The sequence below is a fragment of the Lepus europaeus genome, chromosome 5 (genome assembly GCF_033115175.1).
Source record: "Lepus europaeus isolate LE1 chromosome 5, mLepTim1.pri, whole genome shotgun sequence".
Lineage (NCBI taxonomy): Eukaryota > Metazoa > Chordata > Mammalia > Lagomorpha > Leporidae > Lepus > Lepus europaeus.
This window is the reverse complement of record NC_084831.1, coordinates 140089597-140114853: the sequence shown is the minus strand read 5'-3', so window position 1 is coordinate 140114853 and position 25257 is coordinate 140089597. Positions and strand designations below refer to the sequence as shown.

Below are 25257 nucleotides of genomic sequence, written 5' to 3'. Positions count from 1 at the left end.
GGCTGAGATCCCAGGGCTCCTAGGAGCCGGCAGCACGGGTGAGGCTGACTCCCAGGCTGCTGCACAACGCCAGGGCCAAGTTCACAGGGCTTCCTCCTCCCCTCCATCCCCCCACAAGCCCATTCATCCCCACTGGGAGGATTCCAGGAACAAATAAGCCACCTCCAGCCACAGCAGCCCCAGACAGGAAGGCGAGCGTGTGGGCCCGATGGATGACAGCGCTGTTTACTGATTAAACGTATTCAGGTGTACAAGCAGACACACGCCTCCTCCACATCACCCACCTCCGAGCAGGAAGGGGAGGGGAGGCTGTGCCCAAGCACGCAGCACCCTGGCGAGAGGCCCCCGCGAGGGAGGTGCCCAGCGACACGGAATCACAGGATCAACAACAGGCCAGTGTGGGCCCTGCCTCTGCACTCAGATGCACGGGAGGAGGCCTGGGGGCTCTGGCCGCTGGCGCTCCGTGCTGTGAGCCTCTCCAGCAGCCTCCCGGAGCAGGCTAGCGCCCGAGTGCTGCCGGACGACGGGCATGAACGCAACAGGTATTTTAAGAGAGGGATGAAGTGGGAATACGGGGTCCAGATCAGGGTACGGACCATTGCCCTGCCCTCTGGGTCCCCCATGATTTCCTGGGACTCTTGCTGGGCACATGACGGGCCCCTTCTCCCCAGGGTAGCTCACTGCCCGGGGACCCCCATAATCCCCAGCCCAGAAAGGCCAAACCTGACCTCAAGCCCTGGCCCTGGCTGATTCTCTGGCTATATCAGTCCCGTCTGTGGTTGTGAAACCTGGCCAACAGCCACCAGATCCCAGGGAGCTCTGTGTCAAGTCAGTACCCAGAGGGAGGGAAGACTGACCATGTGAAAGCAGATGTGTGGGCAGAGCTGAGGGCACCAACCACCAGGCTACTGCAGCACCTCTCCCATCCCCCCAAGAGCCCCCGTGGGCTCTGAGCCCTGCAGCCTCTCAGCCAAGCTGGAAAGACACACTTGCCCGCTCTGCCCTCATCCAGCCCAGCGGCTCTGGAGCTCTGACCCGATGCACCACCCTCTCTGAGCAAAAGACGCCCTCCACCATTCAAGGCAGGAGGGTCCGGGAGAACCCAGGCTTCAGGCGGCCTAGCGCCCACAGGTAGTGTCTCAGGAAGGAAGAGGCTCACGGTCATGAAACTGTGCCAATAAACCCAGGAGGGGCGTAGCCCTCAACGCCTACTCCTCAGGTGATTCTGCCAATTCTTTTCCTTAGGCCACAGAGCCCAGACAAGGCTCTCCAGGTGGAACTCCGAAGCAGCGAGGCTGGGAGAGCCAAAGCGAGCCAGCAGGTGGCTCTCTGCTGCCCTCCAGTGGCGGTAAGGAGGGTCAGGCTGAGCCACAGTTCCAGTCCCTTCCTTAAGGACCTGGGGGTTTGAAAGAGTGGCCTCTCTCCTAACACTGTCCTCAGCACAGAGACCCTGACAAGTGCCACACACCAGCATATCCCGGGACCACAGGGGAAGGTCAGTGCTGACCTGCTTGATGGGGATGGCCCGGCCACTCCCGATGCTGTCCACCTTGCCGTCTGCAGCCTTCTTCTCTCTGTCCAGGTCAGCGCCCTTCCGAGACTGGAAGAGAAAAGAAGAGCGGCTGTTGGAGAGGGCCAGGCTCTGCTGGGGGAAAACTGCCCGCCTGGAGTTCCCAGCCCTCCCTCCTTCCTCCCTCCTCCTGGGCAGCCCTAGCACTGGGTCGGGCCAGGGCGACGGGGCGGCAAGGAACTGAGACCACGAGTATTCCAACGGGTTTATTCTTACACACGCACCATACAGAGCAGCACAGGTCACTGAGCCGGGCCCACCCCTCCCAAAGAGCAACGACAGGAAGTACTGGGGCGCGAGGAGCACGCAGCCCGGGGAGGGGGCCGGGGAGAGGTGGCCGGTGGAGGCTGAGGGCTGGCCGGGAGCGGGGGGGAGGGGGGGGGGGCACACGACAACCGGGAGAGCAGAGTCCGCGAGTGACGGGCGGGCGGCCCGGCTGCGGCACAGACACCACACGGCACGTGGCCCAGAGGGGCGCAGTGGATGGAGAGAGAGAGGAGAGAGGCCACAAGAGGCCCTTTGCGCCCTGCCAAGCTCCTGGGGCAGAGTCCGCCCGAATGCGGATCCTAGGAAACAGGGAAGCCAAAGAGAGGGGGCTAGGCAAGTTGAGGGGGAGGGGGGACGGGGCAGCGGCGGCTTCCGGAGCAGGAACGGCAGAAGTCCATGCAGGAGGGAGCAGAGGGGGAACAGGGGCAGGAAAGCGCCCCCCAGGAGCAGCTGGGCCGGCGGTGGGCGGGCGGCGGGCTTCGACTCCCCCACACCCCCTGGGAGCCTCGTCGAGCTGGCCGAGCTCCCTTCTTCTCCATGCAGCGAGCCTGGCGCAGCGTCCAGCCGGGGGCCTGGTGCCCGGCAGCCCCCAGCACGGGCTCCGGCGCTCCTAGCCTTCCCTGGGGGTGGGGTTAGTTACAAAGATTCCTGTGGGTCTCTGGAGCGGGGAGCTCGCGGCCGCTTCTCATCTGAGAGCAGTCCCAGGGCCCGGCCCGCCTCCGGCCCCGACAGGGGTATGTCCAGAGGTGCCGTGTGTCACCACCTGGTCTTCTAATTTGGAAGGAGTTGGAAAGGCCTTTTTGTTGATGAAAAGTTGGAAACAGTGGCACATATCTGCAAATATCGAAAGAATAAAGATTTTGGCAAGTTATACTCAAGCCCCGCACACGTTGCTCAGCAGTAGTGAGGGCAGAGACCCAGGCGCCTGGGGAGAGGCGGCAGCGGGATGAAGAGGAGGAGGAGGAGGAGGAGGAGAGGGAGGAGGAGGAGGAGTTGGAGGAGGCGGTGGCCGCTGCACCGCTGAGCAGACGCAGCCCTGCCGTCCATCTTGGCCGGGATGGCTCACCACTCGGCCCCAGGGCCCAGCCCTCCTGTCCTCCCAGGCTGCCAAGAGCCAAGGGTACAGGGAAGGCATGAAGGACTGCAATTGCAGCGTGGGAGGAAGAACTGGGCAAAGAGCCGTGGGAGCGTCAGCGGCTGCCCGGCAGCTCCGTGGGCAGCACCTGCGCCCTGGTCCCCTCCTGGGCTCCACAGCCCTCTCTGCCCCTTCTGCCCGGGGGAGGAGGGAGGAGGGTGGGAGCATAGTCACCGGGTCCCCAGACGGAAGAGCTCGTCGGGACAGGTGGGGTGTGGCCCACCCCAGCCGGCTGAAAAGCCAAGAGAGCCCCCCCAATCAGAGGGGCCCCCTGGGAGCCCAAAGGGGCATCTGCTCCATGGAGGACGGGCACAGCGCAAGAGTGGAGACAAAATGAGCACATGAAGTCATGGTGGGGGGGACTGGGGAAGGCACAGCCACGGCCAATTCGGGATGGGGGTGGGGTCACCAGCCACAGAGCAGGCACAACACGGGGGGCCCCCCTCGAGCAGGTGTGACTGCTGGAGAGGACGAGGAGGGAGAAGAGGGGTGGTCCCAACAGCGAAGATGATGGTGGGGGGAAGGGGAGGTCCCCAGATACACCCACAGAGATGGACACGCCTTGAGGCGGCCCTGGGGTTGATGGCGCCAAGAGTGAGGTCACCAAGGAAATGATGGAAAGGAAGACTTGGGCGGCCACTGTGAAGATGGAGAGAACGGGTGGGCCCGGGGGGCTGGCAGCAGCAAGGCGGGTGGGGGAGTGCACAGCGGTCGAGGCAGGCAGCGGAGAGCACAGGATGGAAGGCGGCGCACAGAGAGGCCATGGAGCTGGGCATGGCAGGTGCAGGAGGGGCCCGGGGCGTCACAGAACCAGCCAGCAGGGGCAAGATGGGGAGTTAAGAATGGAACGGAGGCAGCAGATGACAGAGGTGCCACACAGGCACCTAAGGGCCCACAGCAGTGGCAGCGGCGGCGGCGGGCAGGTATGAGCACAAGCAGGGCTCTGTGCATCTCGATGGATGTGAACGGGAACAAGAAGCTATGAGTCCAGTGCACGGCGTGATGGCGGGAAGGCGCGTGCTGGGCAGGGCGGAGGCGAGGATGGATAAAAGGCCAGGGCAGGGGTGGAGGTGGGGGTGGGGCACTGGCTCTGCCCGGGCAGGGGTCCTGAGAGGCTGGCCCTGGCTCCCCATAAGAGGCGACCCGTGACACGGAGGCACGGGTGCGGTCGTGCCAATCCACACGGCTGGCTCTCACCCACCTTTGTCTGGCCGACACTCCTGGGACAACAGTCCAGCCGAAGCCCAGGGGGGACGGGGAGGTTGGGGTGGGCACTGTGTGTTGGACACTGGGGGAGCGAGCCGGGCATGCTCGGACTGGACCCCGGGGCGGTGGGGCAGGGGGGGTTGGCAGGTCTGTGGGGGAGGGGCAGGGAGCTCACAGGAGACAGGACAAACCTGAGAGGGAGGGCCGAGGCAGCGTGGTGAAGCCCAGGAAAAGATGGCTAAGCCTTTGTTAAACCAATCACAGCGGTGGGTGGGAAGCATGAGTCTCCCCTCGGCAGTGGGGGAAAAGAGCGGAAGGCGGACGGGGGCGGCCTGGCTCCGAGTCTAGCTCGGCCAGCTAACCCTCTGTGTCGCCTTGGGCAAACCGCCTTCCGGCCTCCGGTGCATTAGCTGTTGAATCAAAGCGGGTCAGGGCAGTTAGGCCAAAGATCCTCCAGGCTGCAAGGGACACCCTACAAGGGGCCCGGGAGGGACGGAGGGGTTGGCTGCGGGGAGGGGAGGCCAAGTGTGTGTAGCGCAGGGTGGGCAGGGGTCTGGGCATGGTGAGGGCAGCGAAGGGCAGCCCTCTGCAGGCTCAGAGGAACAGCCTGGAAGGTTCTGAGGGCACCAGGTAGGAGCTTCTAGGAGCGGCGTGCATCTATGTACGAGAGAGAAATAGAGAGGCTGCAGCGGGCCCCTCCCTGGTTCTGGCTCGGCCCCTCCTGGCTGGGAGCTGTCGCTGGCCGGGCCCTGCCTGTTCCTGCGCTGAGGGCAGCCGGGGCGGGTCACATACCGTGAAGATGTTGGAGCGCCGCTTGGACTGCTTGCGGATGGGTGTGGGGGTGGAGGAGGCGGCGATGGTCTCGATGCGCAGCTCCCGCTGGCTGATGCTGGGGGTGGAGGGGACTGAGGAGGAGTAGTCGCTGAAGGCGCTGCCGCCGCCCATTCGAGGCCTACGGACAGAGAGGGCTGCTGAGGGGGGCTCTGGGGCGGGTGCCAGGAAGCCCTGCAGTAACAGGGCACATGGGCTGCTAGCTCCTACAGAGAGGAATTTGGGGGGTGGGCATCTGCCCAGCTAGGGCAGCATACCCTCGTCCTGGGGCCTGGGCAGGGGAGCCCTGCCCCAGCCAGGAGCTCCATCAGAGGCAAGGTGACATCAAGGACAAGCGTGAGAGGAGACAAGACTGTGGGTGACGTCCTGGCTCGCCAGTGGCCTGGAAGAAGGCTACTCAGAATGGACACCCCTTTCCTCCAAGTCCAGGAAGCAAGGGTTGGTGGGGGGTAGGGGGAGGTTTAGGGTGTCAGAGGCAGGCTGAGGTTTGCTTGTAAGATGTCTGTGGCTGAGAAAGGCTTCTCGCCCCGGCATGGAGCAGAGCGCAGCTGAGAGGCGGCCAGAGTAAGCTGCAGAGACCAGAAGCGACCACAGGCCAGTGCACAGGAGCCCTGCCTGTGCCGACGGCCCTCCCTAGAGCACGTGGCCTGACTTCACCTCTGTGGGGCCCTAACTTGTGCAAATGTGGCCAGTGCCCGGACCCAGGCCCTCCCCTCGCCGCCAGGGCAGGGCTGCTTCCTCTACTCCCACAGGGGCCAGGCGCTGGTCCAGGAAAGAGGGGGGGACAGGGCCAGACCTGCAGAGCGCCCCCACCTGCCCCAGGGCCGGTGCCAAGCAGGCCTAAAGAACTTTCCTCTCTTCTCTGCACCTGCTGGGTCGGGTTTCCTTGGGAAGCAGTTTACAAGATGATTCTAATGGCGGTACCCAAAGCAAATGCTTGTGCTGTCTGAGCTGAAGTTGGGGGTGGGGATGAGAGACTGTGGAGAGCAAGGGCTGGGAACCGAAGCAGAAGATGCAGTCCCTGTAGGACACAGCCAAGGCCAAGGCCCAGCATGCAGGCTATGTGGAGTTCCAGCCACATGCAAGGCTGGGAGGCCACAGGGGAGGGGGGCAGATGTGAGGAGGCGGTGGCAGAGGTGGCAGAACACAGAGAGACAGGAGGACTGGAAGCTGTGGGGGAGGGGAAGGGGCGGGGGCGCACCTGGTTGATGTGCACAGCTGGGATAGAGGCAGCAGACACGGCTGAGTGGCTGGGTGAGTTGGGCAAGGACTTGCAGGGCCCGATGGCCAGCTGCTGCTTCTTCCTCAAGGCCACCACCTTCTGGGCCACTGCAGGGGACAGTAGAGTCAATTACACCCGCTAGGGAGAAATGGAAAGCCCAGCTTAGCCCCTGCCCCACCCCCCGCCCCCCGCCCCTCCAGGGACTCAGGCTTGCTGGCCCAGGAGCTGCCTGCGCCCTGCTCTGGGGCCCGAGTTACCGTCCTGGAAGACGCGCTCCACGTTGAGCCCGTAGGTGGCGCACGTCTCGTAGTAGGTGCAGCGCTTCAGGTCTGTGGACAGCTTGCGGGCTCTGCTGTCATCAATGACCCGGGGATTGGCGGCACTGATGGCGTCTGTTGGAGGCGGGGGGGGGGTTGGGGGGGGCTCACTCGGCTGGCTGCGAAGCCAGGGGAGAAGGAGGGCCATGCGCTCCAAGGGCGAGTGGAACACACAGGGCTCTAAGAACTTGCTTCCACCTCCCTGAGTGGAAACGAGCCAACCACTTTATTCATCTCAAAAAAAGAAACCCGTGGACAGGAGTGTCACACCGACGGCAATGGCAAGACTCAGCCGGGTAGGGGGAAGATCCGGGATGAGGGGTCCTGGGAGCGCCGGGGAGGGAGTAGGGGGCCTGGGGGAGGGGGCGCTCTCGCATCTGTCCACCCAGGCTGCACCCAGCCCCAGGGCCTCCCTGCCTCACCCTGCGTGCCCACCAGCACCATGGGCACCTCGCTGGTGTTGCGGAAGCTGCAAAGCCGCAGGAAGTAGTTGTACACCGTCTGGAAGCTGATTTCATCTTCCAGGCTGAACACAAACACCACTGCGTCCACCCAGGCCGCAAACTAGGGGAGACCGAGCAGAGTTAGCTCTCGCGGGGTCCCCGGGGGCAACTCCCTCGCTGGGTGGGCAGACCCAGGGGGGGCAGGCCCAGGCAGCCCCCCCCTCCCCAGACACGCAACCTCGCTCAGTCCCAAGTCTTAACCTCGAGAAAGGGGTGCCGAGCACAGGGGTGGCCCCAGGCCCTGGGGCAGGAGCATCACCTGGAGCTCGGGGGGCCCTCCTTCATCTCGGATCAGCAGCAGGTAGCTCTGGCCATCCACCACAATCTCCTTCTTAAACCGACCCCCTAGGACAGAGTGCAGAGTCAGGGCCCAGCGTGGGGCGCACCCCAGGAGGGCCGGGCAGTGGAAGATAAGAGAGGAGGAGCGAGCAGAGCCAAAGACAGAGCCACAGAGCCGGGGCGGGTGAGTGTGCCTCCGAGCATGGGCTGGCCCGTGACCCTCACCTTCGGGGGACTCCTCCTGGACGTAGGTCCCCGTCAGATAGCGGTGCACCAGGGCCGACTTGCCACTCGACAGGTTCCCTACTATGCCCTGCAGGGGAGGGGAGCGGCAGTCAGAGGGCATGGATCGGGAGGAGGCAGGGCAGGGAAGACAAAGCAGTACAGGGAAGGAGATGGGGGTGGCAGATGGGGTGGGGGAGGCCGAGCCAAGAGGCCAAGGGGGAGTGGGCGCTGGCAGAAGCAGCGCCGGGCCTCGCCCACCCAGTCCCAGGCTCGTGGGCACCTCTGGGCCTCACTCACCACTTTAAGCTCCGGCACAGAGCGGCTCAGGGTCCACTCCTGGCTGTTCACAAATGAATCTGCGAAGACAGAGCCGCTCAGTCAGGGCCAAGGTCGAAGACACGCCTGTCCTAAAGCCTGCTGCCAGAGTCTTCCCCTAGGCATGGACCCCTGGTCCCCCAGGGAGCAGCAGGAAGACCCTGAGGCTATGGACTCAGGCTACAGGTTGAACCTTCGACCTCTCCAGCAGGCGATTGATTCCCACCTCAAACCACACCTGGCTTCTCACCCAGGTCAGACCTCTAGTCCCCCACACAGACTGGGCATCCAGCTGAGGGTCCCCCTAGCCTCCTGCGAGTAGGAGCAGCTCACCCTTGGGAGGGTGGGGTCGCCCATCACATTCCTGAGCCAGAGGGCGGAGCCTCACCTGGCCCTGTTGGGTGAGAGGCAGGTGGAAATAGGTGCCTATCTCCTCCACACAGCCCTCCCTCTCAGACTCCTCCCTGGTGGGAAGCCCCACCTCCTAGACCGCATGCCTTCTGGCCTGCTCTCTGCACCACTGCTCTCCCCCTGACTCAGGAAAGCGAAGCCTCTGGCTAACTGGAGCCCCCACACACACACACACACAGCGAGCCCCATCTCTCTCCCCCAGGTTCCCGCGGCACACACTCTAGCCCCGGACAGCCCAGCAGGCTGGGCGGTGCCGGCTTTCCGCTGCTCCTAGACACTGTCCCCAGAAATGTTTTGAAGCTCTGGGGGGACCTGGTCTCCAAGTACTCAGCTTCCAGGGCTCAGGGCGGGCCTGGGGGCTAGGAGACGTGTCCAGTACAGCCTGCGACCTCCTGACTCTCATGCAGCTCCTTCACATGCAAACCCTGGAGCTTTCTTCCCGTTCCAGGATGCCAGGGACAGAGAGCTATCGCCTGAACCTGCCTGGAGTCTCTCTGCCACTGCCCACGATCCCAGCCACTTGCGCCAGACCCAGCTAGCTCGCGGCCCCGCACGGCGCACCCACCTCCACCAGGTAGGTTCCCGACAGACTCTCACACAGCTCTCAGTTTTCTGCTAGACTCCACCCGGGGAGGCCACCCAGGCTCCGCGCGGCCATTCCCCTTACCGCTCGGCGCGCCCAGGAGCCCGGGGGCCGCGGCCGCCCGGCGGCTCCACAGCGGCGCGGGGGGCGCGGGCTCCCTCCGGCGGAAGCGGCTGGTGAGCAGCTTCCAGAGGCTGGCGGCGGTGCGGGGGCGGCCCGGCTCGGGCGCGGGCGCGCGGGGGCCTCGGCGCCTAACAGGTCGCGGCGGCTGGGGGAAGGCGCCCAGGGAGGCCGGTATCGCCGTCGCTGCGGGTGCGCGCGCGGGGTGGCCGGGCCAGCAGCCCGGACTCGGAGCGCCGGATCTCCTGGCCCCGGCGCAGGCGGAAACTGAAGCTCTTCCTGAGCGCAGACAGGCCGCGCCGGGGGCCCTCGGCGCCGCGCCCACCGCCGCCACGGAACACCTGCCAGCGCTGGCTGCTCCACAACGACGCGCCGCGGAGGAAGCCCGCGCTGCCCGCGCGGCCCAGCCCCGGGCCCGGCGTCTCGGCCGCCGCCGCCGCCAGCTCCAGACGGTTCACCTCCAGGAACGTCATGCTCGTGGGCCGCGGCCGCGGCGCCGACTCCCCCGAGGTGCGGCCGCGCCGGGCCGGCGCGGGGCTGGGCGCCGGGGAGTCGGGCCGTTCCGACGGCGCGGGGCCGCGGCGGCCGAGGCGCGGGCGCAGGAGGCCGAGCAGCAGGCCGCGGGCGCTGGCGGGCGCCGGCCCCGGGCCGCCCGAGCACACGCTCCGCGGCCGAACCGGCTGCTCGCGCGCGGCACACAGGGCGGCCTGCAGGGCGGCGGCGCGGCCGGCCGGGGCGCCGTGCAGGTCCAACGAGTCGCTGACGCTGAGGGCGCGGCGGCAGGCGGCGGGCCGCTCCCCGCTGCAGCTGTCCACCGGCGGCCAGCCCCGCTCCATACTCAGGGCCCGCGGGTGAGGGCCAGGCCCATGGCGAGGGGCGCGGGGCTGGGCCCGGGCCGGGGCCGCGGCCGGGGCGCACGGACCTCAGGCCTCTGGGCACCTGGTGTCGGCCCGGCCGACTGCCTCAACTCCTCCACCTCCGAGCCGGCAAGCCCAGACCTGGAGAGGCCGGGAGCCAGCCCAGCCAGGAGAGGCAGCAAGTCTGGCCTGGAACGCCGGGAACGGCGGCGGCGGCGCGGCGCAGGGGAGCCGGCCTGCTCGGGCAGCCCCCGGGAGCCCTCAGAAAACAGGAAATTCCAGCCCAGGGCTCCTCCTAGGACTGGGCAGGTAGGTGAGGAGCTGTCATTAAGGACAGGCCAAATAACTAGCAGTCCTCCAGCACAACGAGCACACACACAGAGAAAAGTGGGCCATATTCTCATTCTCAAGAGAAGGGCCAGGGGCACGGGGCCGGAATTGTTAAAAGCCCAAAGGAGGGGCCAGCGCAGCGGGTTAACGCCCTGGCCTGAAGTGCCGGCATCCCATATGGGCACCGGTTCTAGTCCTGGCTGCTCCACTTCCGACCCAGCTCTCTGCTGTGGCCTGGGAAAGCAGTGGAAGACGGCCCTAGGGCTTGGGCCCCTGCACCGCACTGGAGTGGGACACCTGGAAGAAGCTCCGGGCTTCGGATTGGCGCAGCTCCAGCCATTGCGGCCATCTGCAGAGTGAACCAGCGGATGGAAGACCTCTCTGTCTACCTCTCTCTGTGGCTCTTTCAAATAAATAAAAATAAATCTTAAAAAAAAAAAAAAAGCCCAAGGGAGGAGTCCAGGAGGCGAGTCTCATGTCAGCGACCCTGAATTTTTGGCTCAGACATTTGGAGGTCCGGAGTGGCTGCGCTACAGTTGGCTGTGGCTGTCTTTTCCTCCGGAGATTACAGAATCCAGAAGATTCGTATCTGTCTGGACTGCATGTTAGGTGTTGACTTGCCTGCGGGCAGTGGAAAAGCCAAAGGGTAGCTTCTGGGCCTTGACCCTGCTCCCCGGTGACTCACTTCTTAGGCCCTGAAATCACTGGGCCTCACCTCCCGCCTGGGCTGGGGCCGGCTGGGACCTCCCAGTCTACGTGAGAACATCCTCAGCGAGCGCCGATGCCCTTTCGGCGTCCTGAGTGCCAGACACCCAGCGAATCCAGGGCTCCCCCAGCACTGGGGCAGGTGGAGCGTGGGGTCCCTGGAGTGTGACTGACCACAGCCTGTAAAGCAGAAATCAATGGTCACAGCATGCAGATCTGGAGTTTCCTCCCGGGAGGGAGGAGCAAGGCGTGAGGGGCTTGTGTTTCCTTTACAGAGTGTCCCCCTGCCCCAGTCTAATCCAGCTCCTGCCCCATCCCTTTCAGCGTCCAGGGTCTCAGAGGAGGACGAGATAACAGTGGCACATTCCTGAGGGGGCTGGGGTTGGGGGAATGCCTAAGGCAGGCAGGGCCTCTCCATCCCAGGTGCGCCCCACAGACCATAGACCGGAGGGCCGGAAACTCCCAAGTCCTGGGCTGGATCTCCTGGGCCTGGGGGGCTGTGATTCCCGGCGGCTTCCTCCTCTCCGGGAGGCTTGTTCCCCCTAATGGACGGTTCTCTAGGACAGCCTGTCCCTGGATCCTCACTGCGGCCAGTATTGTGACCCCCGTTTCCAAGTTGAAGTCCGCACCTTCACGGAGCTACAGACCAAAAGAAAATGCCTTCTGCCTTACTTCCCTGTCTGCAAAGCTGTCCTTATTCCCTCTCTCTTTCTTTCTCTCTGAAAATTACCCTTCCTCAAAATAAGCCTTCCTAGCAAGCCAACGCAAATGCAGGCACAGGACAGTGTGGACGGGAGGTGGTCTGTGGAGACAGAGTGGGGAGAGCGCACAAAGTGCCCAGTAGGGAAGCAGCGCCCAGAGAACACCTAAGGTCACACCTGCTCCCAGTTCCAGGGCACCTGCAGAAAAGCTCAGTGTGGGTCAGCCTGCGAAGCGGGAAAAGCCTCCTCTTCCTCACCTGGTGGCTTCCTCGTTCCCACCCTCCCCCCCCCCCAAGCTTTTCCTGACCCACAGAAGCTAGGCAGGTAAAAGCACCTGCTCCCTCCTGACATGGAGCCAGTGAAAGACCCCACCCCACCCCCACACACACCACAAAACCTCTTCCTCCTTTGGGTCAGCCCTAGGTCAGGGACAAGGTCTCCCTGTTCCAGCTGACAAAATTCTCCCAAGACAAGCGGTAAATGCAGACTGACTCCCCAGGCCCAGGAGGGACAGGACAGTGCTGATCAGCTCCAGGCTGGGACCACAGGAACAGTACAAAAATGCCATAAAAGTGCCCCTGGTGCAGGCTCTCTGCTGGGCTTCCTCATAGGGCCGGGAGGAGAGATTAAGATGAACTCTCCCACGGATGCCTGCAGCGCAGATTCTGGGTCAGGGTGAATGCAATCTTCCTCCCCCGGGGTGGGGGCAAAGAATGCACAAGGCAGCCCCTCCCTGCCATGAGTGCCTGGAAGTCAGAGAAAGAGCCTACTCTAGATATGCCCCACAGCTGCCCACACACGCATTTGAGTGTCTGGGGCCCGGAAGGGTCCTTACAGGAGAAAGACCACTGGACAGGAGATGTCCACAATGGCCCACAAAGAGGAAGTGGCCCCAAGCTGTGCCCAAGAAGCCCACAGACAGGCACCTGGTCTCCACCCAAATGTGTGATAAGCGCTGGGCCGTGCCCAGCCACAGCCCGTGCTGATAGGGAACTGGTGCAGGTCCCTCTCCCTTTCCTCCTGAAAGCCCTAGCTTGTGCAAGTTCTGCAAGGCTCTGGTCTCTTCCAGCGGCCCAGTGTGCTCCGGGAGCCACTCTGGACGTGCCAGATGGGTCAGGCGCTTCTTGTCCACAAGGTGGCAGCAAAGCATCTTCCTGGAGCCCCCGGTTGGTGACTGTGCCAGAACGCAGGCTGCCGGCCACTGGGGTTGGCCACGCCCCAGGGAGGGTACTACTGAGCCCAGCAGGCAGTGACAGGTGGACCAAGCTCCTGGTGGGCTGGTCAGTCTCTGGCAAGCTCTGATGTCTCCGCACAGGTTGGAGATGAAGAAAGGGGAACTGTCTTGGGGCTGCCACCCCTGGCTCTGGCAAGACCTCCAAAACTCCATCCCCAACCCGCTTCCCCCCAGGGCCCTCCGCCAGAACAAACCACACTGCATCAAGCTGCTCAGGCCAAAAACCCAGCAGGGCCCCTCCACTCCCTCCCTCTGTCACCACTCCCCCAGTCCAGTCCAGGTCAGCCTTGTTGGCTGTCCCTCTGAAATGTGGCCCCAGTATGTCCACTCCCCACCAGCCCCTCTGTCCAACCTGAAGGCCAACCAGTGCTTTGGCTTCTGAAAGGTCTCCGTGCATCCACGGAGCTACCAATCTATTTGCCATGGGAGGCGTGGCCTCCTACAGTCACCACCCTACAGAGACCTGTCCTGGCCGCGTGGTTGCCTCCCCAATTCCCTTCCCATGCCACACACGCACCTGACTGCCTGATAGGTCTCATCTGTAGCTCTCCCCATTCGCCATCACCTCCCAGCCACACGATGTCCAGGGCTTGTCCTTGAGGTCACTCAGATCTCAGCTGAGATGTCCCTTCTAACCAGAGGCTGCCTGTCTCAGTCAACAAGGCCTAACACCTGCCACTGGGATGCTTTTCTTGTGTTTACCGCTCCCCTGAAAGAACCCCACCGGGCGTCCAGGAGGTAGGATAATTCTTGGTGAGGGAACCAATGAACAAAGGCATAAATGAATGCAGGTCTCTGCTGATCTGATCGTCAGCTGGGTGCCTTGGCTTTCATTCCCCTTGTAGGGAGGAAGGCAGGCTTCAAACAGGTAGTCCGTGGCTGGGCAGCCTGTTGAGATAGGCGCGGTGGTGCACTTGCAAGTGGCATGGGAGCAGGATTCAAATTCAGCCACTGGCCACTGTTAACTGTCCTGGGTCTGCAAACCGCTGTGCAGATGAGGGATGTGACAGTGGAAGGAGCCGCTACGACTGGACCAAAGAGAGCCTGGCTGGCAATTACATAACATGGCACCTGCTCTGCCGACGCCGGGCGGATCCCCCACCTGCCACCTCTTCTCTCCGGGCTTGGAGATCCCAGGACCTCAGGGTGTGACCTTATTTGGAAACGGGGCCACTGGAGATGTAATTAGTAAAGATGAGGTCACACTCTGTCTCACGCTTCCCTAATGACAGGTGTCATACAAGGGGGGAGATCTTAGCACAGACACAGACACACACAAGAACAAGGGAAGACGGCTTGAGGAGACATGGCGGGGTGGCGGGGTGGCGGGGTGACGGCCACCAGCAAGCCAGGGGGAGGGGCCTGGAATGGATCCTTCCCGCAGACTAGAGCTCCGGCCTCCAGGAGGAACAGAATAAACTCCTGTGGTTTTAAGCCCACCCAGCTTACGGTGCTTTAACTGCAACCCTGAGAAACAACAAAAGCCATGGACCCTACAGAAAAGAACGATGTAGGAGCGCTTTGATGCCAGCATCCCAGACTGGAGCGCTGGTTTGAGTCCTGGCTGCTCCACTTCGGATCCAGCTGCCTGCCCGTGCGCCTGGGAAAGCAGCATCCATTAGGGACACAAGGATGGAGTTCCTGGTCCCTGGCTTCAGCCTGGTTCAGCCTTGGCAGTTGTAGCCAACTGGGGCGTGAACCAGCAGATGGAAGATCTCTTTCTCTCCACACTTGATCTTAGCCAAAAGACCAAGAAGTGATGATCTCTGTCTCTCTTTCCCATCTGCCCCCTCCCCTGCCCCGTCACTCTACCTTTCAAATAAGCAAATTAAGTTTTCCAAACATAGGTATTTTTAGGAGCTTCCTAAGCCCCTAGCTTAGGAACCACAGATTCTAGGTTGAGAACTTGCTCTGAACCTCTCGTGTTAGAGGTAAAGGCAGTCATGCCCAGAGAAGGAGGTGACCTACCTGAGGACACACAGCCCAGCGATGGTGGAACCTGCACACAGCTGGGCGCTCAGGGCCCCCGCCCAGTGCTCAAGCTTGAGTTGTGTGTGGAGTGATCACCAGTGCAGACAGCGTGAGCAGAAGGATGTCTCCGTGCACCCCGCCTGGCTCGAGGTGCTCGGGTTGGCTCTGGGGGTGGGGGGGTGGGGGGGTGGGGGTTGGGGTGGGACTGGAGCAGAGATTGCCTCACCTGCCTGCGACCTGCAGGGGCCGCTCACAGCCTCCAGGGAATTCTGTCCCTGTGGCCAAGGTCAGGGTGCTTGAACGCTCCCTACCCTGGTGGTCTTCACTCCTCTCCGCCCACGGAAAAGCTGTGGGCGCTGAAGAGGGCCCATCTGGGTGTGGGGAGGCGGAGGAAGTCCCAGGGCCTGGGCCTGAGTGGGACCAAGACACAGCAGTGGCCGTGGAGGGGTCAGAGTCATCACAGCCCGGAAGCAGACTTGAGTTACAAGTCTCGGCTACCTGAGAGTAACTTCTTTAATTCATTACTAGGTTTTTCTAATTTATTTGCGATGCAGACAGCAAGAGAGACAGAGAGAGTGCCCATCTGCTAGTTCACTCCCCAAATGCCTGCAACAGCTGGGCTGGGCCAGGCTGAAGCCAGACGTCAGGAATTCAGTCCAAGTCTCCCATGGGGGTGGCAGGGGCCCCAGCTGCCTCAGCCACCACCTGCTGCTTCCCGGGGCGTGCGCTAGCAGGAAGCTGGAAGTGGGAGCAGAGCCAAGACTTCAACTCAGGCAAGTTGGGCACGGGATGTGAGCATCCCAAGCGGTGGCTTAGCCCTCAGTCACTTCTTTGATTTTCTTTCTAACCACGAATTCTCTGCTAGGCGCAACAGTGGACAGGACCAAGGGCTCCCCTTGCGGCCTCAGTCCTTGGTATGCCACCACCTGGCCTTTGGAGCCTGTCCCATCTGCCACATTCTAAGACTCTGGGAGTGTCCTGGACACACTCACACACACACCCGCCTGCCGTGACCAGCTGCAGCAACTGCCTGAACCTCGGCACAGATGGAAATACCAAAGGACCCCTGAGGCCCCACCCTGGCACGCCCCAGCTTCTGCGCAGTTCTCTGTAGGGCAAAGGGGCCTGGCGTGTCCTGTGCCCCGCCCCGCTCTGTGCTGACCCAAACGTCTATGGCCCCAAGAGGCAGCACCCCCACGTTACACAGGGCCTTCTCGACTCAGGCTGTGAAGTCACACACTCCCAAATGCACCTGCCTTTTCCCACAATGCTGACCCCATGCCCTGCATTTCATGCCGCCTTTTTTTTTTTTTTAAAGATGTATTTATTTATTTGAAAGTCAGAGTTAGAGAGAGAGGGAGAAAGAAAGACGTCTTCCATCCACTGGTTCACTCCCCAGATGGCTGCAACAGTAAGAGCTGCATCGATCCAAAGCCAGGAGCCAGGAGCTTCCTCTAGACCTCCCACATGAGTGCAGGGGCCCAAGGCCTTCTACTGCTTTCCCAGAACATAGCAGAGAACCAGATCAGAAGAGGAGCAGCCAGGACTCAAACCGGCGCCCACATAAGATTCCAGCACCGAGCCGGCGCCGCGGCTCACTAGGCTAATCCTCCACCTTGCGGCGCCAGCACATTGGGTTCTAGTCCCGGTCAGGGCACTGGATTCTGTCCCGGTTGCCCCTCTTCCAGGCCAGCTCTCTGCTGTGGCCAGGGAGTGCAGTGGAGGATGGCCCAAGTGCCTGGGCCCTGCACCCCGTGGGAGACCAGGAGAAGCACCTGGCTCCTGCCATCAGATCAGCGCGGTGCGCCGGCCGCAGAGCGCTGGCCGCGGTGGCCATTGGAGGGTGAACCAACAGCAAAAGGAAGACCTTTCTCTCTGTCTCTCTCTCACTGTCCACTCTGCCTGTCAAAAATTAAAAAAAAAAAAAAAAAGATTCCAGCACCACAGGTAGAGACTTAACCCACTAAGCACATCTCTGGTCCTCTTAAAGCAAGATCTTAAATCTTGCTCTCTCCCTTCAATGCTGACCGCATGGTCCAGCTGACATCCTAGGAACTGCACTTTGTACGATCGAATGGGTTTCTAAGATGCTCCGCTCATGAGCCCTGCATCCTTCTCTGCAGTTCAGGTACAGTCACTGCACTTTTTACAAAAGTGAAAATATTTGTATAAGGGAACCTGCAGGGAAGGAGCTGCCAACAGCGAGCTGCCTCGAGCTTAACTTCAGAGGCCTGGGGAAGGGGGCTGAGGTGCACAGGTGCACAAGAGGACCACGTCCACTGCTACAAAGAAGGTTCGGCAGTCTAAGAGTCTCGTGCACACACCTTCAGACACCTGAATTCCCATGACGCAGTCTGCAACAGCGGGGCCGGGATGTGGAGGCTCCCTCCGCCCACCCTGTCCGGCTCATGGCCGCCACCACCACAAAGGCCCCAAGAGGCTCCAGACCACCCAGTCCCACCTCCATATCCACTACACGACCTGTCTCTGCTCTCATGTCCTCCAGGGGACCTGGGGGCCACATGGAGCCAGGCCCCAGCTGATGTCCCGTGGGGACAGCTGAGCCACCATGGGTACCCACGCCCAAGGCAGCAGCCACATGGGACACCGCTGGCCACTTGGTCACATCGGCAACTTGCTGAGCCTCATGGACCCTGAGGAACCCATTTCACTCTCACAAGAACACTTGGGGAGATACTATCAATCTCCCCCATTTTACAGATGAGAAATCAGGCACAGAGGTCGAGTGGCTTGCCTATGGTCACCAGCTAGTAGACGACTTGAACCCCGGCCAGCTGGCTGGCTGGGACCCCGGGCCTCCCCAGTCCTGGCCATTGTTCTCCTATGCTGCAGGTATCTGCTGACTTACAGCCAGCTGGAGCCCTTCCCTACCTGCCTGCCTCCCTCCCTCCCTACTCTGGGATACATACGGAGACAGCCCAGGCTTGGCCTTCCTGGCACGGTGCCTCTTTCCAAAAAGACTCTTCCTTGGGGGTGGCTGTTGTGGTACAACATGTGAAGCTACAGCTTGTGAGGCCTACATCCCATTTCGAAGCGCAAGTTGGAGTCCTGGCTGCTCTGTGACCGATCCAGCTTCCTGCTTGGGAAGGCAGGGGATGCTGGCCCCAGTGTTTGGCTCCCTGTCACAGACATGGGAGACCTGGATGGAGTTCCTGGCTCCTGGCTTCAGCCTGGCTCAGCTCCACTGTTGTGGCCATTGGGGAGTGAACCCGCAGATGGAAGATCTCCCCCTGCCCCCCCTTGTAACCATTTGGGGAGCAGACCAGCAGATGGGAGGTCTCGCTGTCTTTCTAAATAAATAATTTTTTAAAGAAAGCATGACATAGAATGCTTAGGAAAAAAGGGAACATATCAAAATGGTGACGAGACGGTGACACTGGCTGACTGCCTCTGGTTAGGATTATCAGTGGGGCCAGTGCTGTGGCTAAGCAGGTAAAGCCACCACCTGCAGTGCCGGCATCCCATATAGGCACTGGTTTGAGTCCCAGCTGCTACACTTCTGATCCAGCTCTCTGCTGTGGCCTGGGAAGCAGTAGAAGATGGGCCAAGTCCTTGGGCCCCTGCACCCATGTGGAAGACCCAGAGGAAGATCCTGGCTCCTGGCTTCAGATTGGTGCAGCTCCAGCCATTGTGGCCAATTGAGAGTGAACCTGCAAATGGAAGGACAACCCCCCCCCCCCCACCCCGCCTCTCCTTCTCTCTCCTGTGTAATTCTGCCTTTCAAATAAACAATTCTTAAAAAAAAAAAAAAAAGATCATTAGTGATGTTGAGGGATCTTCCATCTGCTGGTTCACTCCCTATATAGTCACAATGGCCAGGGCTGGGCCAGGCTGAAGCCAGGAGCCCAGAGCTTCTTCCAGGTCTCCCACGTGGGTGCAGGGGCCCACGTACTTGGGCCATCTTCTACTGCTTTCCCAGGCACATTAGCAGGCAGCTGGATGAGAAGTGGAGCAGCTGGGTCTCAAACTGGTGCCCGTATGGGATGCCGGTATTGCAAGCAGAGGCTTAACCTGCTATGTATGCCACGATGCCAGTTCCTACTTGCTGAAAGGTGTCAAGGAGGCATCACTTTTGTAAGAAGAAATAAAAGAAACAGGAGCCTGTTCTAACTTGAAACGGGGGGAGAGAGAGAACAGACAAGGACACAGGTGGGGTTCCTGGGGGGCCTGTGAGCTCCCTGATGACACCTGTGCCTCTCAGCCCTCGATCCTCCCCACCTGCAGCTGCTCTGGGGTCTCCACACGTTGCCGCTGCCTTCAAGTTGTTTTAGGTACGAACATGCTCTCACAACCCACTCAGAAAGCTGCACTCTTGGGTGCAGGCCCTGGTCTCCTCCCTCTCCTTGAAACAGCTGCTTCCAGAAGGAGCATCCTCTTTGCCTGGATTCTGCCTCCAGCCTTTTACCAGGCTGCCCCGGTGCAGGGCACCGAGAGCCCGCTGCTCACAGATGCTCCTGCAGCCTCCCAGGTCGGCTCCCTCCCTCCTCAGCCTCCTGCAGAGGCCGGATGTCCCATCCATTATTCAAGCACTCCCTGGCGAGGGGCGCTGAGGCTGCTTTCTTTCCCACAACATGCAAAGCTGGAATGGATACCCGTGTATCTGTGTGCTTTCTTCCCACTGGGGATATTCCCAAAAGTAGGGCAGTTAGCTTCAAAGGCGCGTGAATTTTTCATGCTAATGGATGATGCCTGATTCCTCTTCCAAGTAGGAGGCCGCGATGCCTTCCCCACTCTCCCATGAGTGGGGGGTGAGAGTGGCTGGCTGCAGCCTCCAGGCATTGCGAGCTACAGGTTTGCTCTCTGCTATGCTTTTGGGGAACACAGCCCGGGCTCCTTGGACTTGGGTTTCCCTGATTATCCATGAGCTCGCGGTTTTTCCGAATTCATCAACAATGTGCATTTCCTCTTCTGTGACTTGTCTGTCTGGGGCTATTCTTCACCCATTTTTCTCTTGAGTTTTCAGAATCTTTTTCTTAATGATTCATGGGAGCTTTTGTTTTGTTTTAAATATTTATTTATTTGTTTGAAAGGCAGAGTTACACCGAGAGAGGAGAGGCAGAGAGAGAGAGAGAGAGAAGAGAAAGAGGTTTTACATTCACTGGTTCACTCCCCAGTTGGCTGCAATGGCTGGAGCTGTGCTAATCTGAAGCCAGGAGCCAGGATCTTCCTCCAGGTCTCCAAACGGGTACAGGGGCCCAAGGACTTGGCCATCTTCTACTGCTTTCCCAGGCCATAGCAGAGAGCCGGATCGGAAGTGGAGCAGCTGAGACTCAAACTGGCACCCGTATGGGATGCCGGCACTGCAGGTGGCAGCTTTACCTGCCGCACCACAGCACCAGCCCCTGGGAGCTTTTGTGTAATGGGCATGTTAGCTGTTTCTCTAGCACATGGGCACTGCAAGCAAACTCTTCTACTCTATGATGCAGAAATGTAATTAAATCTGTTCATTTTGAAATGGATCCTAACATTTGAAAAACAACAATACAAGTCCAGGAGACAACAGTGATACTAAAAAGAAAGGTAGGATGGGGGCCAGTGCCATGACGTAGCGGGTAAAGCCGCACCTGTGGCATCTGCAGCACAAACACGACGTGCTGTTCTGGGGTGGCACGTCTGAGCAGCTTCAATACACACCACGCTGGCAATTTTCATAATCAAATCACTACTCCAGGAAAACCACGTCTGGTGGTGCCTCTCACGGTGGCCGTCCTGAGCCCCAGGCTGCCATGTGGAACCTGCCTGTGCCTTCCGCGTGCACGCTCCAGAGACACAGGCTTTGCTTTTCCTACCAGCACGATTTTGTGCTGGTACGAGTTAGGCGTCTCTCTGCCCCCACCCCCATCTCCAGCCCAGAGGAAAGGGGAGCCCCCCCATCTCAATGTCACTCACATGGCCCACTCCTAAACTCTGCTGCCTCTGCTGTCACCTGTCCCGCTGCTTGTCACAGAAACCAATTCTGCCCCTGACCAAGCTTTGGAGGCACTTGGGAATGGAAGGCTCCATGGGGCTCCTGTTCCCCACCCCAGAGGAAGCAGGAGATGCCTGATGCCGTGTGTGGAGCAGCCATGGGCACCTCACTGCAGGTCCGTCCCTCCCAGAGTCCGCTGTCACCAGGGTCCCCGCCCCCCTACTGCGCTGCCCCTGGTCCCAGCTTCTCACCCACCTCCACCTGGGCTCAGGCCTGTACATCCCAGGGTGCTTTTCCTCTCTGCACAGGCAACCCACGGTCTGAGACCCGAGCTGACCAGCAAACCAAACCGGGTCTCAGCTCTGACCCCCAAGGGCACTGGCTGCATGGTCACGCTGTCTGGCCTTCTGGGCCCCAGCCAACAGCAGCTCCCAGGCGCTTTGTTAACTCAAAGGAAAGGAATGAGGACACTCCCAGGGAGAACAGGTGGCCCGGAGGGGACAGGGCTGCAGGCCCCTGCCCCTGGGAGGGGGGGACTCAAAGTGCTTCCTCACTGCCCTGCCTCCAGCAGGCCTGGGCGGGCCCCCGGGCAGCACCTGGGCTGGCCCAGACTGGCCCTGGCCCCAGGCGGGTCCTGGTAGGCTTCTCCAGCACACCAGCACAAGTGACACAAGGGCTCAGCACTCATCAAGGAAGCAACCAGCAGCACGTGACATGTGCTGGCCCGTGGCGGGGTCAGGCCACAGAAGGCTTTGGTGGGAGGAGCCTGAAGTGAGCGAGGCTGGGAAGGGGGCGGCCCCCAGCCAGGCAGGCCAGGGCACTGGGGAGCGAGCAGAGGCCTGTGGGCAGGAGCGGTGCTGGCTGGGCCCAGGCAGGGCAGGGAGGCTGGGCCTGGGAACTGGACCTGGGACTCAGGGCAGGAGTTTTGGAGCCGGTGCTGTGGCGCAGCAGGTTCAGTGGCTGTCTGCGGTGCCGGCATCCCATATGGCCACCGGTTCGAATCCTGGCTGCTCCACTTCCAATCCAGCTCCCTGCTGATGTGCTTGGGAAAGCAGTGGAGGATGGCCCAAGGGCTTGGGCCCCTGCACCCATGTGGGAGACCTGGAGGAAGTTCCTTGCTCCAGCTTTGACCTGGCCTAGTCCTGGCCACTGAGGCCATTTTGGGAATGAACCACAGGATGGAAGTTCTCTTTCTGTCTCTCTTTCCTCTCTCCCTGTAATTCTGACTTTCAAATAAATTAATTAATTTAAAAACAATACATCCCCACCTACAGAGCAATCCTGGACAATTGCCTGGCTGCTGTGAGATCACTCTTCCTGATGTAGGCAGGCATACAAGTTAAAACTGATTAGGTTTGTGAGCTGGAAGACCACGCCTTCACCACGCCCCTGTGTGACCTCATGCCCCTACCTGGCCACACCTGAGCACCCACCGGCCAATCAGGTTAATTAACCACGCCCCTTTGGAAGTGGGTTAAAAGCCTGGGACACGTGTGCCCGCCCCTTCCTTTCTTTGGCTTTTTGCCAGCATGGGATTCGCTGAAGCCCTGCGCCTCCAGGGTGCGTGGCCTTCAGGCCACCTGTCCCATGTGTCCTGCCCTGGATGCTCCTCCACGTGGCTGGTTCCTGGTGCTCGGTATGAACCCAGATTTACCCGTCTCCTATAGGGAGGGCCCTCACTCTCCTATGCATCTTTTGCACTGAATAAAAGCTTAAAATGTCCCATGCTGCCTCGTTCATTTATGGGGTATTCAGAATTCTTCTCTGAGTATTAGGCAGGACCCACATGGGCTTATTAACATTGGGGATTTATTAGTAAGCACAAGGTGATATTGTATGGCACCCCAAGTTCCGATTTCATATGGCGACCCAGGTGGGGCTTTTGGGGAACTTTAAGGGGACCATAATCCGATATCATATTTTAGGGAAGCAAATCCCACTATCATCCCCAGATGTAAACGGGACAGTAACACACCCATCATGGGCTGTGGGGCGGCTCAGAGCCCACACAGAGAGGCACAGGCAAGGAGCGGACTCCCCACACGGCAACAGCCCTGGGCCTCAAATGCCAGGGTGAAGGGGAGGGACAACTGCGACCTTCGCTGATGGACGCTTTGGCTGATGGACACTTTGGCCCACCCACGCTAAGGGAGCGCCTGACAGCGAACCAGAGGCTGCCAGACGGAGGCCCACCCCACCCACAGTCCTCCCAGGCCCCAGCTCACTCTCCACTCCGCCCCATCAGGCTCACTGCTCCCCTTAACATGGACAAGTTTTGTGAACAACCCCACACAACGGTGGTGTGGGAGACAACACACAAGGACCAAAAAAAAAAAAAAAAAAAAAAAAAACCCTGCTGTGAATTCAGTGACACTTGGTGAATGGATTTGTTTGCTAACAACCACCACAGACTTGGAAAAGTGCACAGTGAATAAATATTTGTTAAATGGCAGCACTCGCATGAAAGGCGCATTATTTTGTAACTTTTAAATGTGGTCCTTTGAAAAGGTGAGTCAAAAGGAATACACTTCCGGCTTCCTGTTTGTTTTTTTTTTTTACAACCCACAGGTGTTCTTTTGTTATCTTACAGGCTATAAATCAGGGCCGCTGAGCCCCTGATATATGGTGGAAAGGGAAAGATGCCCGGGGCAGAACAGGAGCTGAACACATGGAAACATCTGGCGATTCTTAGAGAGAGGACACACTGAGATGAGGGTGTTCCTGCTGCCCTGGCTTCAGTAAGACGCGTTATTAAAACAGACTGCACCTTTCCTTTTCCCCTTTTGAAGACTTTAATTTACACATGTGACTCACCGACCTCCACCAGACAGGACTGAAGCAGAGGAAAGACTTTTGACAGGAAAAAAAAAAAAAAAAAAGATGCAATGCAGCTATCGCTGAGTCACGTGCGAATGTGAGGGCCCTGGGGCCTGTGCCCACCAGCGGGACCCACAGGTACTGACGCGGCACCCCTGGCCCTGGCACCCCGAGTTCTGCCCTCTAAGTGCTCGCACCGGGGTTCCGGAAACACACTCCCTTGTGTGATCCCACTCGGTCCTCCCCGCAACCCTGCAGAGGCGGTGGTGACGCGCTGGTCTGTGAGTAACGAGGCGACGGCTCCGCGGCTGAGCGCTGCCTATGGGCTGGTGCCGTGCCGAAAACTCTGCATGCATTAGCTCCTCTCACACCTACACTGTGCGCCGGGTGCCATTATCCTCATGTCACCTGCTGCAGCCAAGACACAGAGAAGTCAAGGAACCCACCCGGGGTCACACAGCTGCCACGCGGAAGCTCAGGGGTTCACATCCAGAGCCCAGGCCCCTTAACTACTACTCCATACGGGCTCCAACCACATCACCTAATACAAGACAGTCTGGAACAATCTAGAAGCAATAACAAGCAAAAAGGCGGGGCAGGGGGCCTTGGAGTAATGGAAAGCAGCCAGATCTTCACAACTCTTCTCAGACACAGGCTCCAGGGTCTGTTAGACAACAACAATCCTCCAGGCAGAGAAGTGACATCCTGTCCCTGAAAAAGCCCGGCAGAGGAGGTGGCAGTGGCTTCCTGGCTTCCGGCAGGAGCAGAGCAGGAAGCCCGGGGGGCTCCTCTCGCCGTCGTGAGCTCCGCTCCACTCCACAAGCCTGGGCTGGGGTTTGCAAGCCAAGGAAACATCCAACAAAAAGGCAAGAGAGAAACTGCCAGGCGGGCACACCATCCCATATGGGTGCCGGTTGAGTCCTGGCTGCTCTCACTTCTGATCCAGCTCTCTGCTGTGGACTGGGAGGGCAGTGGAAGGTGGCCCAAGTCCTTGGGCCCCAGCACTCACGTGGGAGACCCAGAGCAGGCTCCCGGCTCCTGGCTCCTGATGGGTACAACTCTGGCCACTGTGGCTAGCTGGGGAGTGAAGCTCCCAGGGCACATCCACCTGGACCACGTGGTGTGGGGGCGGGGACAGTCAGCCTCGGTCTCTTCAACAGCCCTGCGGGCAGCTCTGCCGCCTGGCTCGGTTCTAGGCAGGGTGCTGCCAAGACACCCGGAAACCGTACAGTGTGCGATCAAGAAAGATCTACATGAAGAGATAGACTAAAATCGCCTTAGGCTTGATAAGAAGAAGAGTGACAAACTAAGAGGAAAATAAATGAAAGATTCTAATAGGATTAAACAAAGGTGCAAATAACCAAAAAGCAGTTTTTTTTCTTTATTTGACAGATAGAATAGACAGTGAAAGAGACAGAGAGAAAGGTCTTCCTTCCGTTGGTTCACCCCCCAAATGGCCGCCACGGCCGGAGCTACGCGGGTCCAAAGCCAGGAGCCAGATGCCTCCTCCTGGTCTCCCATGTGGGTGCAGGGGCCCAAGCACTTGGGCCATCCTCCACTGCCTTCCCGGATCACAGCAGAAAGCTGGACTGGAAGAGGAACAACTGGGACCAGAACCTGGCGCCCATATGGGATGCCAGCACCGCAGGCAGAGGATTAACCAAGTGAGCAACGGCGCCAGCCCCCAAAAAGCAGTTTTAATACTGATGCTCACTGGTAGCCATCAATG

The 25257-nt window shown here is 60.3% G+C and overlaps 1 protein-coding gene across 8 annotated transcripts in view; it reads right to left on the bottom strand.

Moving 5' to 3' along the window:
- Nucleotides 1-25257, bottom strand: part of AGAP3 (ArfGAP with GTPase domain, ankyrin repeat and PH domain 3) — a 51436-nt gene that overhangs the window by 17654 nt on the left and 8525 nt on the right. For 2 of the 8 annotated variants that reach the window (XM_062192864.1, XM_062192865.1), the window contains exons 2-9: nucleotides 7853-7911; nucleotides 7556-7643; nucleotides 7311-7396; nucleotides 6971-7112; nucleotides 6489-6623; nucleotides 6209-6338; nucleotides 4971-5130; nucleotides 1508-1600 (exon numbers count right to left, since the gene is read on the bottom strand). In XM_062192864.1, the coding sequence (XP_062048848.1) occupies nucleotides 1508-1600; nucleotides 4971-5130; nucleotides 6209-6338; nucleotides 6489-6623; nucleotides 6971-7112; nucleotides 7311-7396; nucleotides 7556-7643; nucleotides 7853-7911 (893 nt within the window). Of the gene's footprint in view, nucleotides 1-1507; nucleotides 1601-2514; nucleotides 2672-4369; nucleotides 4819-4970; nucleotides 5131-6208; nucleotides 6339-6488; nucleotides 6624-6970; nucleotides 7113-7310; nucleotides 7397-7555; nucleotides 7644-7852; nucleotides 7912-25257 lie in introns of those variants that run through there. The other 6 variants (XM_062192860.1, XM_062192861.1, XM_062192866.1 and 3 more) reach the window with 4 other exon arrangements.